The 18,831-nt window shown below is 41.5% G+C and overlaps 1 protein-coding gene across 5 annotated transcripts in view; it reads right to left on the bottom strand.

Annotated features, from left to right (window-relative positions):
• Positions 1 to 18,831, bottom strand: part of NHSL1 (NHS like 1) — a 273,262-nt gene that overhangs the window by 4,581 nt on the left and 249,850 nt on the right. For 4 of the 5 annotated variants that reach the window (XM_073022531.1, XM_008006864.3, XM_008006869.3 and 1 more), the window contains exons 5-7: positions 15,599 to 15,730; positions 3,775 to 7,059; positions 3,104 to 3,224 (exon numbers count right to left, since the gene is read on the bottom strand). In XM_073022531.1, the coding sequence (XP_072878632.1) occupies positions 3,104 to 3,224; positions 3,775 to 7,059; positions 15,599 to 15,730 (3,538 nt within the window). The remainder of the gene's footprint in view (positions 1 to 3,103; positions 3,225 to 3,774; positions 7,060 to 15,598; positions 15,731 to 18,831) is intronic. The other variant, XM_008006865.3, reaches the window with a different exon arrangement.

Raw genomic sequence — 18,831 nt, forward strand, 5'->3', positions numbered from 1 at the left:
TTGTTTTTACGTGGCTCACAAAGCAAGACTGAGGGCAAGATGGGCCCATGCTGGCTGCCCTGGGCTTGGTGTTCCTGGGGTCATCTCCATTCTTCTGGTCAAAAAGATGCCACTAAAGCAGAAGTCGGGAAATGGTAAGGATCCAATACAGAGTCTGAAGGGTGGCCAGAGTGGACAGGGCACCAGACTCTTTGGGACCTCAGAACACGACCTATGGTACAGGTTTCATGGTCCCGCTCAGTAGTCAACAAGAGCAGTGTCCTGATAAGAGTTAAGACCGGCTGACAAAACTACAGACATCCTAACATCTCAAAATTGTAGAGCTAGAAAAGACGTTAGAAATGGTCTGGTCCAACTACTTTGGGTTTCAGAAAAGGTAACTGAGAAAAAGTAACTTGCTAGTATGACAGCTAGGACTTGAGCTTACAGCACATGGCCTCACCACTTACATGGTCTACTCCCCAAAGCAGCTCTGCTCATTTCATTCTTTTAGGTATTGGCTAGTGATTTAATTAATTTAGTTTTTAAATGGTGAGGGTATGCTGAGATCCATTAAACAAGTCACAACTAAACTTGATTAAAACTATGACCTTTAATTGTAGACACAGAATTAAGAAAGAAGATGGGGTGACCAGCCTGAGCAACATGGTGAAACCATGTCTCTACTACAAATACAAAAATTAGCCGGGCATGGTGGCACACGCCTATAATCCCAGCTACTCGGCATGCTGAGGCAAGAGAATCATTCAAATCTGGGAGGCAGAGGTTGCAGTAAGCCAAGATCGTGCCACTGCACTCCGGCCTGAGTGACAGAGTGAATTGGACTCTGTATCAAAAAAGAAAAAAAAAAAAGGAAGAAAGATGGGATTTTATGAAAGCACTGTCATCTCTCAAGAGCAGGTGCCCACTAAAATAATTAAATCTAAACGTACAAATTCTTTGCCTATACATACACACACACACACAAAAAAATATGTATTTTTAAGGAAGACGGCTATAAAAAGTGCTTAAACAGTTAACACTGATTTAAAAACTAATTACTTCAATAAATATAAAAACTTCACACCTCAACTGGTGTTCTACATTTTCCATCTGGCTTTAAATCTGAAGTGAATTAATTTGCATTATAAAACTTGGAAGCTGTGTTCCAACTTAGATACTCTTTATTTTAAATTATGAGCTTAAGCGCTGAAGGACATAAAAATAAAGCCTAAAAAAGCACATACAGTAGATGGATTTTTACTATGTCTGCTAATTTATTCTCAATGCTACAACAGAGATTAGCATGTGTCCTCGCTCTCTCTCTGCAATCCATTCCTAAGGCCTACTTGGCTTTTACTTCTCTCATACGTGCACTGAATAATACGAACTGACCGATTTCTACATCTGCAGTCGACGTAACGCCCTAGTAAGAGAAACCACACATTTTTCAGTGCCTTAAGAAGGTTGCCAAAATATAGAAGAGGCTTTTGGCATATTTTTGGGAAAAAAATATGCAGTAATTTGGACCTACAACAGTTGGGTTTCCTCACTGGAACCAAGTATTTAGTACACAGAACAACCAGGAAATGCAATCTTCTCTGTGGATGGCTATCATAAATAGATAGATATGCCTGTATATTTAGAAACCCAGTGCATTCCATACTAAATGTAAATACTTTGAGTCTCGGAAGAATCTTCTAGTGGTTAAATACCAGTTGGTTTCATTTAATTCAGGAAATATTTATTGAGTGCTTCTTATGTGTCCAGCGTGGTTAAGAGTTAGAAACATCTGTGGGAACTTCTAGAATTGCCACTAAAGTTTCAAAGGATGCATCATTTATCATTTCTCTGTTTTGAGAAATAATTGGATAACTAGCTACCTTTTTACTTCTAATGAGATTAAAGAAACCAGTCCATGTTAAAGCAGGTAGTCTTTAGGATCTATTATACCAACACTAGAGGAGCGATGTGAAGAGCATGATTCTTGAGGAGCACATGAATTCACCTGCTTCGTTCCCCCTGCACCAAGTTAGATGTTTATGTGTTACATGAAGAGCTTCAGGTAGGTACAGCACTATGTTTTTCATCTTATGCAATAGCCTTTTCAGGGAGAGTCCAAGAATTGGGAAAGCAGTGCTGACATAAGATCATTCACACACAGAATCAAATGATTCTATAGGATGCTTTGTTTCAGGAGGCTTAAAAAAAAAAAAAAAGATCTTCATTCAGGGCAAAATAAGGCCTTAGCAGCATAAGGACATTCATTAGAGTTACCTGGAAATACCGTAGTATAGAAGTCTAGAAGGAAGCAAAAGGTTTATACAGCATTACGGCTTAACGTACTTGCACATATACAGTCATCAGTTTTTACAATGACACTGTTGTGGGAGTACTCAGCTGTTTACAATCAGAAAAATGATGCAATAAGTAAAACTTTAGTGCTAAATCATATTTACCCTTAAAGGTGACCACATATAAAAAGTACAAACAGTTCAGGCCATTACTTTGAAAATTTTACCCTTTTTTTGTTTGTTTGTTTTTAACCCCAACGATTTCTGATGCCAGTAGATGGCACTAGTGGTATACAGTAACCAGCACAAATCATTCTTTTGCTCCCGCTGAAAGGGACGTACCCTTTTATAGAAATATTTAAGCAGCCAAAGAAATTGCACTGTATAATTGTGGTTTTTCTGTAAAACGAAAAAAAAATTAGAATAAACTAAAAGATCTTCAGGAAGAGAGTCCCATGGAGCTAGTCTGTGCATCCTAAGTCCACAGAACACAGCATTCCTCCTCCTGACTGCACTGTCAGCCGCTTTAATCCGACTCTTGCTAATATACTCTGTCTTATGACTGCCACACTACACCCCTTGCCAGGAAGAGCAGCGCCTACCAGAAGGTATCACATTGCGCCTCTGTCCCCAATGTCATAAAAATCAGTGAAACAAAGTAAAACAGAAATTGGAGTCAGAGGAAATAAAACTATAAAAATCAACAGTAAAGTTAAGGAGTCATGATTGGGTGACAGAAGAAACCTTGGGGAAGAAAAGTAAATTGAGGTGCTGCTTGGAAAGAAGGAATTACACAGTAGATTAAAGTCAAAGGAAGGCGTTTGAAATACCTGTGAATAGCTGCAAAAAGGTCTTCTGTGGTCCTGGGTCGACTAGGGGTCATCACCTCATCACTGCCGAAGTCACAGGCCTCTGAGGATGAACTGGCTGCGGTGGTCTCCGGCACCCCAGCTACGGAAAAGCAGGCAGGCAGGCCCACAAGATGCACAAGTGACTAGAATTTCAGTCCTCAGCCAAGCTTCTAAATATGCTGCTTCCCTGCCATTCCTGACAATGTGAGAACCGCAGGGAGATGCCATAGGTCTGTAGTTTGATAGTTCACAAAGAAGGGAGGAAATGACACTAGTGTGAGAGCCACAGCTCATTCTTTGTTAAAGTATAGAACGCCCACGGCATCTCTCTTAAATTTTGTTGCAACGTTTCTTTGTGGCTCTTTGGAAGGGAGGTGTTACCCATTGCTATTTAATACCCAGCCTGCTGCAGATCATCTCCATCCCCCTATTTTCTGCCATGCCTTTAGGTCTACATTTTAAAAATAATAACAAAATGCAAAACTGGTAACTTAATCTGTGTTTTTGCACAGGAAGCCTACATACTGCTAGCTTTAACACCAATCTGATCTACCTGGGTTCTTTCCACGTGTAAGCATTCAACAACCCTATCTGTTCAGCTGCATATGGGCAGAGGGCACAGGAGAGAGAAGCCAGGAAGCCAGACTCACCTGCTCCGTCCTGTTGAGATAGGCAGCTCTCCCTATCGCCCCCAGCATCCGCACTGTTCTCAGCTGGCTCCTCCTGCTTGGGGGCTGGTGAGACATCGGGCTGAACCATGAGGACATTGGCTTCCACTCTGCTGGGAGACACGGATCCTGCAGCTCCTCCCTCAAGAACCGAAGTGCCAGGGTGCGTGGCATGAGAGCCAGCTTGGACTGTAGAACTCTCTTTTGCCTCTCTGCTGTGCACAGAGCCCTCCTCTCCCCTCGTGGGGCTGGGCGCGGCTCGAAGGGCTTCGTTCACGTTCTCTGCGGGCTCCACTGCAAAATCTTTCTGCGGAGGTGGTACCACCAGGAACAGTTTGGGCTTCTTGGAAATGGGGGGTGGCTTCCTGCTGGGTGAAGAGTCTGGGAGTGGGGTGGTGCTGGGACTGGGCCGAGCCTCTGCCTCCCCAGCGCTCAAAGCTCCAGGGCTGCGGCTCACAGGGCCGCCGCGCTCGGCCGCACTGCCATGGTCACCCTGACTCGAGTTCTTGGCAGGCGTCGGAAGCGAGCTTGTCACAGAGGCAGGCTGGCTTTCACTCTCCATTTCATTTGTGCTATTTCGGGATTTCAGGAGAGCAGATGGCTTTAAGTGGTACTGTGGAGCAACTGGAGTTCGTTGTTCCTGAGCTGTTCGTTCAGACAACAGTGCTGCCTCGGTGCCTGAGTTCTTTCTCACCGGCCTCAACTGCACCATCTGCAATGCTTCCGTGGTTATCAGGGGCATGGGGGGCCTGCTGGTCTCCTCCTTGGTAGAAGGCGGCCTCAAGGATCCCCGGGAGGATTCTGGCTGGCCAGAATTTGTGAAAGGCGGCCTGGTGTCTTTCATGAATTTGGGGTCAAGAGGTGGGGCGGGTGGGGGCTCCGAGAAAAGTGAGAGAGGTGGGGGCAATGGCAAGGACACAGGTGAATCTGGAAGAAGCGGGCTCAGTGCAGTGGGCGGGGAAGAAAGGCACCAATCAGGCGGGGAGCAGAGAGGAGTGAGAGCTTCTGGCGGCGGAGGGGGGAACACAGGAGAGTGAGGCAGAGGAGAGCCCTGGGAGCAATCTGTGACAGGAGGTGGGGGAGGAAGGAAAGGAGACCTGTCTGCAGGACAAGGGGATGGAGGAGAGGGAACAGGAGGAGGAGGAGCCAGGGGAGAGCCCACGGCAGGATCCAGTTTCTTCATAGTGCCACTTCCTTCAGTAGAAGTATTAGAGGAAAGAGAAGTGGACGACGAGGAAATGGATACTGAAGATATCAGAGAGGACTTCCTTTCTGGTACCCTGGGCTTGGGCTTCCCCTTCCCATTTGCTGGTGACATTGATTTTAAAAACACAGGCACAGGGGTGAGTGCTGTGGGTGTATTCGACTGGCTGGAATACCCACTGGATGGAGAAATGACTCTGTGGGACTTCTCTGGTGACATGATCTTTGGTTTGACTGAACCACTGGGCACTTGAGGCATTGTGGCTCTGGACCCTTCTTGGACATGGCGGACTGGCCCGTTCCCAGTGGGCACCCCGCTGCTGGTTGAACAGCCCCCTGCTGGGTTCCCCAGATCTTCCTGCATGCCTGTGTAGTCAATGTAGTAACCCCAGGGGTCCGTGTACTCTGACTTGACACTGCTCGTGTCACTCTGCGATGGTGTGGCCCCGCACAGGGAGTAGACATTGGGGGTGGTGGCGGAAGTCATGCTGCTGCCAGCACTGACCGTGCTCTGGCTCCGGGAGCGGGGCAGCCAGGGCTCTTCCAAGTCACTGCAGGGGCTCTGGGAGGGCGAGCTGCCACCCTTGCCTGGGAGGCTCAGCTGCAGCGAGTGCTGGAGTGTGGCGATCAGGCTCTCATTGAGCACCTGCCCGTTGGACTGGCCACTCTTCTTGGGAATCCTGCGGAGGGAGTCTGTCCGGGAGGGTGGCAGGGGAGGCTTCTTTGCTTTCTTCAAAGAGATGTTTCTCGATAAGGATTTATCCTGGTAATTGGACCGGTCCCCTTGGTTTTTCTGAGCTCTTCCATCAAAAACATTGACCACGCTGTGCCTGGGGTTCCCAAAGCCATCACTGCTATTGCACAGATTCCCAGATCCATGTCCAGAGTCAGTGTGCACAGATGTGCAGTAGCCATCGTGGTCCTCAGAATACAGTGACCCAGCATCCTCTTTGTTGGACGTTTGGTCCAAACTGCAGCTGCTCATGTTACTTGTGGGAGTGGAGTAGCCAGGAGTTGCTACATGCGGCTTCATGGGGGATGCCCTTCCATTACCTGAGGACTTGTATTCCCAGGGCTCCGAGCTGCTGTGCCCTCCACCCCCTGAATAACTAGATTCACTCTTGCCATCCACATCTTGGGAGTGGGCTGGGAAGGCCAGGTTGTTTCTACAATTATACGGCATGGCTTGGGACACATTCTCCCTATTTGCTGGAGCATTTAGAGAGACTGCCGAGTCACAGAGGGACAACAGTGTGGGTGCACCAGGGGAATGAGGGTCTAAGGCCTGTGAAAGAATGGTGGTGTGACCCTCATTCCAGTGGCGACCGGGAGACTGATGATCATCTTTCACAGTGTGCCTGGAGATGAGGTGGTCTCTGGGTTTTATCCTTGCATGTGATGAGCCAGAACTTCTACTTTCCCGCTGCCCTGCACTCTGAGCAGTGTGAATAGCGATGACCTCGGAAGAGGAAGACAGTGTGGCATTTGGGATGATGCTGGTGGAGTAGGCTGCATGAGGAGAAACCACACATGCTGGGCTCATTACATTTTCACTCTCAAAGTGTCTCAGCTCTTGGGATTTGGGTCTCAAAAGTGTTCCAGTCTCTGAGGCGCCTCCTAAATGGCCTAAGTTTTCATCTGCTTGTGGGTGACCTCCCTGGTAGAGGAATGTGCCATCCATGTCTCCTGTAGGGCCCAGGGCACCCAGCCTCGGCTCAAGAGACTGAATGTTTGCCCTCGCTCCAGAACGCGGAAGACTATGGAAGCCAGCATCATTGTTGAGGCGGGAAGGGAATATGATCCCCGCAGAATCGCTCAGCACAGACATGTTGCCAGAAGAACCTGAGAAGTGGCCCATCTGGGCAGCAATGCCTTGCCCCTTCTGTGCCCTGATTCTCCTCATGGAAGGTGGTACGACCTTCACCTCCTCCGTCTGACAGCTGGAGTCCCTGGTTTCTGAGCGCTGCCCAGCAGACCGATAGCTATCGAACCTTCCCAGCGCAGAGTAGTGATCAGGGGTGTGCACTGAGTGACCATCGACATCATCTTGGCCAGTGCCTGATGCTGAAGATAAAGCAGAAAGAGGCTTGTTACCTGAAAATAAAATCCATCGTTCATCACCTATACCCTCACCCCCTCTGACAGAATTTTTAAAAAAATTTTCTATTTGATTTAATGTCCTTTCTCCTGTAGGTACCTAAGTACATTTAAAAAGTTACTGATAGCTCTAAAATAAAAATTCTTGTCATGAATTTCAGGTACTTCTCTTAATTTGTACCTCCAATCCTCCTATGGCCTGAGTGCCGCATATGGAATTCTCAGGTGATCCCTTCAAGATCAAGGCTGCTGAGGGCTCAGAGGAGGATTTACTTTGAAATAACTACCTTTCAGTAAAGTCTTCAAGGTAGCCTTTCGCCCACTGGGTGACTGTGCAGACCATCTATCAAGCAGTGACACACCTTTCCCAAAGGCAGATGAATGTAGTAATTGAACAATAGGGCCACAGAGATACCATGTTTGAGGGGTACTGGTATAAAACAGTGTTAATTACATTAATTCTTTATGTCAGAAGGAAATTCTAAGGCAAAGAAAACTGATTTACAGGCCCATCTGTGTTCCAAACATTTCATTATCCATCTGAAGTCATTATCTGTCTGTTGGTGACATTCAAAATTCAATAGCAATCTGTTGTGTTCTGGTGGGGGAAACCGGCAGGAACTGATCCAGTGAACATTTCCTCAAATTAGGATGATTTATTCGTTGGAGTTTTACAACCAAATAGAGAATAGTATGTTTAAAAAAAAAAAGAAACACAAGGAAGGGCCAACAGAGAGGGACATGGATGAGGTAAACCTTAAGTGTAAACAGTTAGATTTCAAGCTACCCAGGAAAGAACAGAGCTTATGAGGAAAAAAATAAATAAATAAATAAATAAATAAATCACAAAGAACCTACCCAAAGTGTACTGAGAAAAAAAAAAGTTAATCCTTACGACAAATCAAATCTCTAAAAATAGTAGTAAAACTATGGTTCTCCCTATGTTATCTCCATCCAACAAGGACCCAAGAGTATCTATCTATCTCAACACGGGCTTTGCTGAGCAACATGAGTCAAGTACACCCCTCTGTGTCAGTGAACACCTGGATGTGACCCTAGGGGTGATAGGGTTCCTAAGGCTTCCCTCTCCCAGCACATAATCTAACCAGGGCATGGACTGGATAGAGAATGCCTTTTGCTCACTCAGATAGCAGCGGGTAGTACTGAAATGGCAGCAATGTGCTTGTATCAACTTCAAAAGACATGGCACCCTGGAAGGAAGGATCCTGGCATAAAGCCTTCTTCTTCACAGTGATGATGGAGAGGAAATTTTATACTTGTATTTTTAGCAAAGAGGATCTATTTCCTCTCTCTACCCTCTTTCAAGTACCCACTCGCTAAAGACAGACACACAGACACACACACACACACACATAAGGCTGTCCCACACAGACAGGGAAAGTGGGCAAAAGGGCAGGACAGAAGAAAAACCCACTTTGAGGAGGTGCAAAGTTTTGCCATTTAGTAATTTAGAAGATGGGCGGTTGACTGGTATTGGTTATCAGTGCATACAAGTTCAATTCCAAACACTCAAAATACCTAATTCCATTCAACAATGAGTTTTGAATGTTTGGAGTTGACCTTATATGAATACATTTTTTTCTTTCAAAACCGTACTAGTTTTTGCATGGAGTTAGTGGTAGATTTTTAACTGTCTTTCAAGTAGCATAAACAAAATCCTGATACTTTTGGGTAACAGTTTTAAATGTGAAACCATTCTAGGCATGTAAAAAAAAAATAGAAATATAGCTATTTTATCACCCTCTACAGCTAAGTATAACTTTCTTATTAAAATAAAAACATTTCCTAAAGACCTTAAAAAGCATATGAAAAACTAATATATCTTATCACAAGGACCACCAAAATTCTATTCCCAAAACAGACCCTCCAATATTTTCACAGTATAAAAAGTTTCAGAATATGATAGGAAACAGATGAATGCTACCGAGGCATATGTCATTTTACTGTGCTTAGCTTTATTGTGCATTGCAGATAATTGTGGTTTTTTTTTTTTTTTTAACAGATCAAAGGTTTGTGGCAACCCCGTGTTGAGCAAGTCTACTGACGCCATTTTTCTAACATGTGCTTACTGTGTGTCTCTGTGTCATGTTTCGGTTATTCTTGTAATATCTCAAACTTTTTCATTATTGTTAGATCTGTTATGGTGATCTGTGACCAGTGATCTTTGATATTACTATTGTAATTGTTTTGGGGTGCCACAAATCACACCCACATAAGACAGCAAATGTGATTGATAAATATTGTGTGTGTTCTGACTGCTCCACTGACCAGCTGTTTCCCAGCTTCTCTCCCTCTTCTTGGGCTTCTCTATTCCCTGAGATACAACAATAATGAAATTAGGTCATTAATAGCCCTACAATGGCCTCTAAGGGTTCAGGCGAAAGGAAGAGTTGCATGTCTCTCACTTTAAATCAAAAGTTAGAAATGATTAAGCCTAGCGAGGAAGGCATGTCAAAAGCTAAGACAGGCCAAAAGCTAGGCCTCTTGTGCCAAACAGTTAACCGAGCTGTGATTGCAAAGGAAAAGTTCTTGAAGGAAATAAAAAGTGCTACTCCAGTGCATACACAAATAAAAAAACAGCTTTATTGCTGATATGGAGAAAGTTTTAATGGTCTGGACAGAAAATCAAACCAGCCACAACATTTCCCTTAAGCCAAAGCCTAATCCAGAGCAAGGCCCTAACTCTTCGATCCTGTGAAAGCTGAGAGAGGTGAGGAAGCTATAGAAGAAGAGCTGGAAGCTAGCACAGGTTGTTTCATGAGGTTGAAGGAAAGGAGCCATTTCTACAACATAAAAGTGAAGTAGCAAATGCTGACGGAAAAGCTGCAGAAATTTATCTAGAAGATCTAGCTAGGTTAGTTGATGAAGGTGGTTATACTCGACAACAGGTTTTCAATGTAGATGAAACGACCTTCTAATCATCTAGGACTTTCAAAGCTACAAGAGGAGGAGTCAATGCCTGTCTTCAAAGCTTCAAAGGACAAACTGACTCTTGTTAGAGCCAAAGTCGCTGGTGACTTGAAGTTGAAGCCAATGTTTCTTTACCATTCTGGAAATCCTAGAGTCCTTAAGAATGATGCTAAACAGAATCTGCCTGTGCTCTATAAATGGAACAACAAAGCCTGGATGACAGCATGTCAGCTTACAGCATGATTTATTGAATACTTTTAAGTCCACAGTTGAGATCTACTGCTCAGAAAAAAAAAGATTTCTTTCATTTACAGTGCAGCTAGGCTGGGGGCAGTGGCTCACGCCTGTAATCCCAGCGCTTTGAAAGGCCAAGGTGGGCAGATCACCTGAGGTCAGGAGTTCGAGACCAGCCTGAACAACATAAAGAAACCCTGTCTCTACTAAAAATACAAAAAAATTAGCCAGGTGTGGCGGCGCATGCCTGTAATCACAGCTACTCGGGAGGCCGAGGCAGGAGAATTGCTTGAACCCAGGAGGCGGAGATTGCAGTGAGCTGAGATCACACCACTGCACTCCACCCTGGGCAACAAGAGTGAAACTCCGTCTCAAAACAAAAAATTACATATACATACATACATACACACACACACACACACACACACACAAATACAATGCACCTAATCACCCCAGAGCTCTGATGAAGATGTACAAAGACATAAATGTTTTCATGCCTGCTAACACAACATTCATTCTGCAGCCCATGGCTTAAACAGTAATTTTGACTTTCAAGTCATAATTTTGTAATGCACTTTGTAAGACCAAAGCTGCCATAGACAGTGATTCCTCTGATAGATCTGAGTTAAGTTGGAAACCTGAAAAGGATTCACCACTCTAGCACAGTAAGAACAATTTTAATTCATGGGAGAAGGTCAAAATATCAACATTAGTAACAGTCTGGAAGAAACTGATTCCAGCTCTCGTAGATAACTTTGAGAGGATCGAGACTGAAGTGAAGGAAGTGACTCCAGATGTGGTAGAAACAGCAAGGAACTAGAATTAGAAGTGGAGCCTGAAGATGTGGCTGAATTGCTGCAATCTCATGATCAAACTTGAACAACGAGGCATTGCTTCTTACAGACGAGCAATGAAAATGCTTTCCTGAGATGGACTCTACTAGTGAAGATGCTGTGAACATTGTTAAAATGACAACAAAGGATTCAGAATATTATATAAACTTAGTTGATAAAGCAGCAGCAGGGTTTGAGAGACTGACTCAAATTTTGAGAGTAGTTCTACTGTTGGTAAAATGTTACTAAACAGTATTACGTGCTACAGAGAAATCTTTCAAGAAAGGATGGATCTGTCAATGTGGCAAATGTCACTGCTGTCTTATTTTAGGAAATTGCCACAGTCATTCTTACCTTCAGCAACCACCACCCTAATCAGTCAGTAGCCATCGACAACGAGGCAAGAACCTTCACCAGCAAGAAGATTACAACTGTCTGTAGGCTCAGATCATCCTTAGTATTTTTTAGTAATCAGGTATTTTTACACTGTACCTTTTTGTTTTTTTTTTTTAACATAATGCTATTGCATACTTAGCAGATCACAGCACAGTGTAAACATAACTTTTATAGGTGCTGGAAAACCAAAAAATTCATGTGACTTGCTGTATTACAATATTCACTTTATTGTAGTGGTCTGGAACTATAGCTGCAATATCCCTGAGGTATGTCTTTAGACAGAACAAACTACAAAAAGACAACTACAAACAAGTGTAGACCACTTAGGTGCTGCTCAAACTTGATGGGATTTATCTGATTTTAAGATGTAATGTACAGAAATAATTATTTATACTTTTTCTTTTATTTATTAATAATATTTTGAATTTCTAAAAAATATATGTAATTAACGATGCTGAGGATTTACAAGTCAGTTTATTTAAGGTGTAGGCTATGAGTTTTTAAAAAGTCTTGTCAAGTAGATAGTTTCTTAGTATAAACTACCAAAAATTATTCATAAAGGGATTCCTTTAGATGAGGCCTTTTCTGCTTAGAGAATATGTATGGGGATAGGTTCAGTAGCCAAGTGTAATATATATATCAACAAAATAATCCTATCTGATTCTAAAAGATGAAACCTCATAATACGATGTTCAGATACATTTTTGTACAGATTTAAGATAAAAGAAAAAATTCAAAATGTCCAATTCACTGAAACGAAAGGCAACAAATTTTAGTTTATCAGGTAAGTTTTGGAAGTAAGCATTAAATATCATACCTTGATTTTAAAGCGTTACATATTGGCTAGTCTCCATTTTATTACTATTAATAATAGTCTATTATTTATGGATTTTGAAATAAAAACTGCATATAATTTAGCATAATATATCTTTCTAATTCATGGAAGTCCTCTCTATGGTTAGATTTTTTTTAAAAATCCAAACTCCCAGGCAACTTGGGCAATGCCTTTTGGACAGGGTGCATCTTTCCTAGTGAATGCCTTTCCGTTGGGCCATCATTTTCTTTTTGTCTAATTTGTTTGTTACACTTCCCCTGTATATCTAGAAGAAGACTAATTTTAAAGAAAATATGAAGTGTCTATTTTTGATCATCATTACCTACGTATGATTTGATAATCTTGGTTAAAAAAAAACTTGGTAGTTTTTAAAGTTTTTATTTTATTTTTTAAGTTTTTTTAAAGAAACCTTGGTAGTTTAAGACTTCCAAACCAGAGTCCTTATAAGTGTAAAATACTGGGAAAAAAGGCAAGATCAACCAGAAGTCCTGAAAGGACAGAACAAATAAATATGTAATCCAATATTTTTGCTAAATAAAACTGTATATAAACGTTAACTCCTCATTCTATCCAGTAATCCTCCAACTAGCCTATGTATAAAACTAGAGTCCTTGTCTAATTATCTTTTTTTTTTTTTAAACTAGCTCTTCGATACAGTTGTCTCAGTTGACCTCCAGTTCTAATCCAGGTCATGTCATCGACCGCAATGATATTGACTGTCTCGTGTCTGGCAACAGTCACAACCCAGACAATGTGGGGAAAGCTATTTTCTTCCCTCCAGCATTAGTGGCAGTTCCATGTCACATGTAAAAGCAATGAACGTGGATTCCAGGGATTTTAATCAGTGATTTAAAAAATACTAAAATTACAAAAGAGATGGTTTATCTAGCTTGCCCGATCATTCTAGTAAGATCAAAGAAACAACTGAGCTATTGGCTTCCATACTGGTTAGTTCAGGAATGAAAGTGATAAAAATTCGTAACTCTCATTCTAGATGTCATATGACATATACACACAGACAATGCATATGGAATACTTATATGTATCCGCATCTTTATTTGGACCACAGTATCCTTCTGATCTTACGAAGGGCCTAAATGCCTGTCTTTAAAGTCACTCCTTGAAGGCACATCTCCTAAAAGGACCAGTTAAAAGTATAAATGTGGCCGGGCGCGGTGGCTCAAGCCTGTAATCCCAGCACTTTGGGAGGCCGAGACGGGCGGATCACGAGGTCAGGAGATCGAGACCATCCTGGCGAACACGGTGAAACCGCGTCTCTACTAAAAATACAAAAAACTAGCCGGGCGAGGTGGCGGGTGCCTGTAGTCCCAGCTACTCGGGAGGCTGAGGCAGGAGAATGGCGTAAACCCAGGAGGCGGAGCTTGCAGTGAGCTGAGATCCGGCCACTGCACTCCAGCCTGGGTGACAGAGCCAGACTCTGTCTCAAAAAAAAAAAAAAAAAAAAAAGTATAAATGTTGCTGGAGTGCTTTAGGAAATTACTCCATAAACTATCTACTGAACATATAAGTACAGATTAGTTTCCAAATTAGTTAGCTGTCACTTCAAGAATGGAAAAAAGAGTCTGAAAGAATAAGGCATAAACTGAGAGGAGAGAGAGAAAGCACACAGGTGTCCTTAAGGTAGGTTGAGGGAAGGTGCCTAGAGACAGGTAGCCACACAGGAACCAGGCCAATAATAGCAGCAGCATGTAGGGCACGAACCAAAGACAGACTTCACAATCCCCCGGGAGCAGCTGCAGTCTTGCCTTTGTTTGCAATAAACCAATCCATGATAGAATAGGGCGAACACCTGTATACCATCTGGGTCACTGTGGCTGCCGGCAGCAAAGGCAGAACATTGCCATTCTCATCTGACTTTTGCTACAGCATAGAAGGCGGAGAATATGCACTATAAAAGTGGATGGCCATAAAGGAGAAAATGCCAGCTAAAGAAAAGTGAGTCTGTGCTCTCTAATACAAGGCATTCAATCAGGGGTGTTTGGGAAAACAAACAGAGAAGCACACTGTCTGTAGCACAGCACCCAGAAGCTGACGTGCAACCTCAAGGTGCTATCACAGATACATCACTATTACTGGTTATACTCATTTTGACTAAAAGACTAACTGCAAACTTTAGAAATAATGACTCTGAGTTTCTAGAGTATAACTTGGGAGTAAATAAAAACATCAGGTGAAAGTAACTATTAGGAAATGAGTCCACAGGTTGGCCAAAGAGGAAAGGACACATTTCAAGACAGATAGTATTAAGTTTACTATAGTAATGACCACAGTAGCTATTATGTTTATGGTAGTACCAGGTACTAACCAAGTACCAAGGGCCTCACATGCATAAATTGTCCTCAAACAACCCTAAGAGGTAGGTTTTATTAACATCACCAAGCCCATTTGTTAAATGAGGAAGTAGACTCAGAGAGATGAAGTTAACTGAGGTCACCCGGAGAACAAGTGGCAGAGTTAGGGTTCAACCAAGCCGGTTGGCACTGGAGTCCTTAGTCCTAACCCAGGAGCTATGCTATGGTACCTCTGCAGACATTCTGGTATTATGGGCCCTATTAGAAAACAGTGAGAGGAAGTTAATCTAGAAAGAAAATGAAAGGATTATCCAAAGCATTTATAAAGATAACCAGAAACAAAATGGATAAGTAATTAAACAATCCTCTTCACCAGCCAAAACATTTTTTTTTTTGTTTTCATCACAGGTTGAACATAAAGGATTAAGAATGAAGAAGCTATGAAATTGTTTCACTGAAAGTAATAAAGGCACTATCAAACATAAATGACTATTTCCTATATTTACCAATAATCCCAGACTGTAGTTTCTGATGACAAAATGCCACCAGTAGTGTCATTATAGTTATAGTGGAAGTCCATATTCATAATTTGATGTCCTAGAATGACTTGTCTGTTTCATGAAAACTTAAGCTATAAATGACAAGTAAATTTAATTGTGGGAATAACCAAAGCTCCATGTCACATAGCGATGATGAGGTAACTATGAATTTCTATCTTCCCAGTTAATCGTTTTCATGTAAGATCTTCCCTCTCCTTGTACCTTCTCCCCAAAATTCAATCAACTATCTCTCTCCATGGGATGTTAAGATCTGCACCTAATGCCTCATTCAGGAAGGAAGCTGGCCCGTTGGGGCACCAAACGGCTATCAGAATGTATCGATTTTATAAGCACCACAAATGAGGTTAGCGCAGTAAGGCTGAGTGGCAGTGAGGGGCAACAGAATACAGTTCTGATGAGCCATACCTAGCTCCTTCTGTATGTTGTCAGGGACTCCTGTAATAGTCTTTCTCCTTTTGACTTTCTTCGGTCGTCTTACCAGAGAGTCTGTGTAAATTAGAGACCGCCGAAGGCTGGCCTGGCGATCGAAATTCTCCCCTAATGTAGAGTAGTAGAACAAGCAAAGCAATGTTATTTTCAAGCAAGCTGACACCATGCACTTTATTCCAGAAGCTTGTTGTAAAATGATAAGAAGGTATTAATAATGTTAGCCAGTCATATGATGATGAATGCTGAAGGGCAAAAAAGGAAGGAAAGCACATTATCACAGTAAGGCTGTTTTCCAAGTTCTACCTTCCAAAGGAAGTACCTTGATCTCATTTTCAAATGAGCTGGAGTAGCAAATGCAAATTTAATAACACACTGGAAGAGTTATTCTGTGTTATTTAACAAAACAAAATTTTGGAAGTATTTCATATATATGCTGTGGTCACCAAAACCACTCTACATTAGCGTGTAGGTGGCGACGGAATGAGTATGTTTCATTCATATGGTCATCTTGCAGAGATCAACACTAATGTCTTGCTTTATGTGATGAAATAAGTAACTTAATAAAGATTTCTTGAATGAAAAGCTTTTTCTTCAATCAAGGAGGCTGACAATTTGGATAGACTGTGGTAATTGCTGTGGTGTGACATACAACTGTAGTGAAAAATGAAACGCCTTATCATGATAAAGTACTTTTACCACAATGAGACCCAGTAGCACTGCTGTTGTTAAAGGTGAACTGCTTCTATTTCATAATTACTTTTCAAAGTTGATCTTAATTCAGACATTTCAGGTGATTTTGCAATCAAACCTGGAATGCCACATCATAGGACTTCTTTTTTTCCCTCTAGAGTATCGGTGTGTTTGATTAACACATCATGAGAAACCATACAATAATAAAGTATATAACAGCATCTGTTACTGATTGGTCTATTTTAAATTACCTGGCAGTTTAAAGTCTTACAGCACTGACCTTTTTGAATGGTTATTCTCCTCAAAAAGTTATTTTTAAATATACATATATATACACACACACATTACAAACTTCCATCATTTTATGCATAAAAGTATAAAAACGTTCACTCTTAGCATTACTGACACACATTCAATGTAGGTATGTTGTGGACAATGTAACTTCTATTTTGGTAAGAAAAAATTGGGAACCTTATCTAATGAAAAGGAGAATAAAACATCTGAATGATCAAAACACATTTCCCCTGCTGAGGAACAAACTTATGTAAATGCTTGCAAACTTACAAATGCTTACAACCTTGTCACTAATGGAGAAAAACAGAAATGACTGAGAGAAAACCCTTAAATACCAGAAGGTGCCAATGCTGCAAAAAACTGGGTCACTAAGTGCAATGGCATAAATGGTGCATGTGAGAGGCAAGTCACAACGCAGTGCTTCATTAATTCCCTACAGCAGAAAAAACTTCCTTGTATCAAGACATTAAGAACAGACAAAACATTAACAGAAAGTTGCACTTAGGCCAGTGTGGTGGCCCATACCTATAATCCCAGCACGTTGGAGGGCTGAGGTGGGTGAATCACTTGAACTCAGGGGTTCAAGACCAGCCTAAGCGACATGGTGAAACCTCTCTCTACCAAAAATACAAAACAGGTATCTGGGTGTGGTGGTATGTGCCTGTAGTCCCACCTACTCAGGAGGCTGAGGTGGGAGGATCGCTTGAGCCTGGGAGGCGGAGGTTGCAGTGAGCCGAGATTGCGCCACTGCATGCCAGTATGGGCGACAGAGTGAGACCTCCATCTCCAAAAAAAAAAAAATTAAAAGAAAGTTGCACTTAGTCTCCAGTTTTGCTTCCTAGACAAAAGATAAAATCACCCAAGCTCCAAGAAAATTAAGAAACAAACCATCTGAGGATGAACATCTAAGACACATGTCATTGAAGGCACCAAATGCTTGATCTTGCATCATGACCTAAAAAAAATCTGTATCTTCTGCTGGATTATACATTTTTTGAGGGTACAGACTGTGATGCATGTACTTTAGCATCCCCCATGGCACTCAGCTAATGCCTGGCACAAAGCAGTTATTCAATAAATATCTGTTGAATTTAATCACTGCCTTTAATTGAAAAATGGCATTCATCAGTCATGATTACTATTTAGAAATATACTTGAAAGTCTCTGGGCATACTCTGGCTCTGGAGGCTGCCCGATTAACAAATTGTTCATTGCTCAATTAAACTATGTTAAATTTAAAACAAAAAAAAAGAAATAAACTTGGATAGCTCAAACACCAGTATAAAGCCAGTTTGTAAACATTCTTTAAGTATGTTTATCCAATACACTTATCTTCCAGGTGGAAGAGTTGTTATCCCACATAGCAGATTATAGAACATATTTATATGTACATATTAATTTAAATATTTTTTCCTCTTCAAGTTTTAGAACATGCTGAGTGCCCACAAGACTATAACTAAAGGGATTAAATCAGTTTTCAAGTCAGCAGCTCATGGTGCTAACATCCTACCTCTATGCGTGGTGGGCTGAACTCTGGATTTGAAATGATGTATTTATTGCCACTTTTTTTTTCCTGCTGAGCCTTACTAGGAAAATCAAACTAGAGGCTCAATGCTCACCCCAACGAATGAGCACAAGACAGTTCCCTAGAGGAATTATTTTTTTAATCTCAAATATCTTCTAGGACTTTAGAAATATATAATTTGAAGAGCAGGAAGCTGTATAACCTACGTCAATTCAACCACTAAAAGTGAAAATTTTAAATGTATTGTTTCTTTATAACAGATTAGAAAAATAATTATTTAAGAAATATGTGTGTATATATGTGAACACACAGATGTAGAAATGGATCAATATGTGATTAGGTATTATATTTACTTTTGGCATTTCTGCAAAATGTTAATCATTTGATTAAAAGTAAATTACATTTTGACATAACTCATATTGCTCTTTGTTTATTGTCATTCACCTTTCCTGCGTAGCATTTTAAAGGCCTCTCTTTAAACTCTAATTCATCTCTACTTAGTCATCAGATAGGATAGAATTAAAGCTCAGAGACATGACACTGTCTTCTGTTGTGACAATGTAATTCATTGGAAGTAATTCTTCATTTCTGAAACTCTATTTTAAGTCTCTTAATCTCAAGATAATGTATTTCACCTTAATTCTATTAAGGATTGTCATATTTCATTGCACAATCTTCTTATCTTATAATATTATTTCAT

Source organism: Chlorocebus sabaeus, chromosome 13, assembly GCF_047675955.1.
Source record: "Chlorocebus sabaeus isolate Y175 chromosome 13, mChlSab1.0.hap1, whole genome shotgun sequence".
Taxonomy (NCBI): Eukaryota; Metazoa; Chordata; class Mammalia; order Primates; family Cercopithecidae; genus Chlorocebus; species Chlorocebus sabaeus.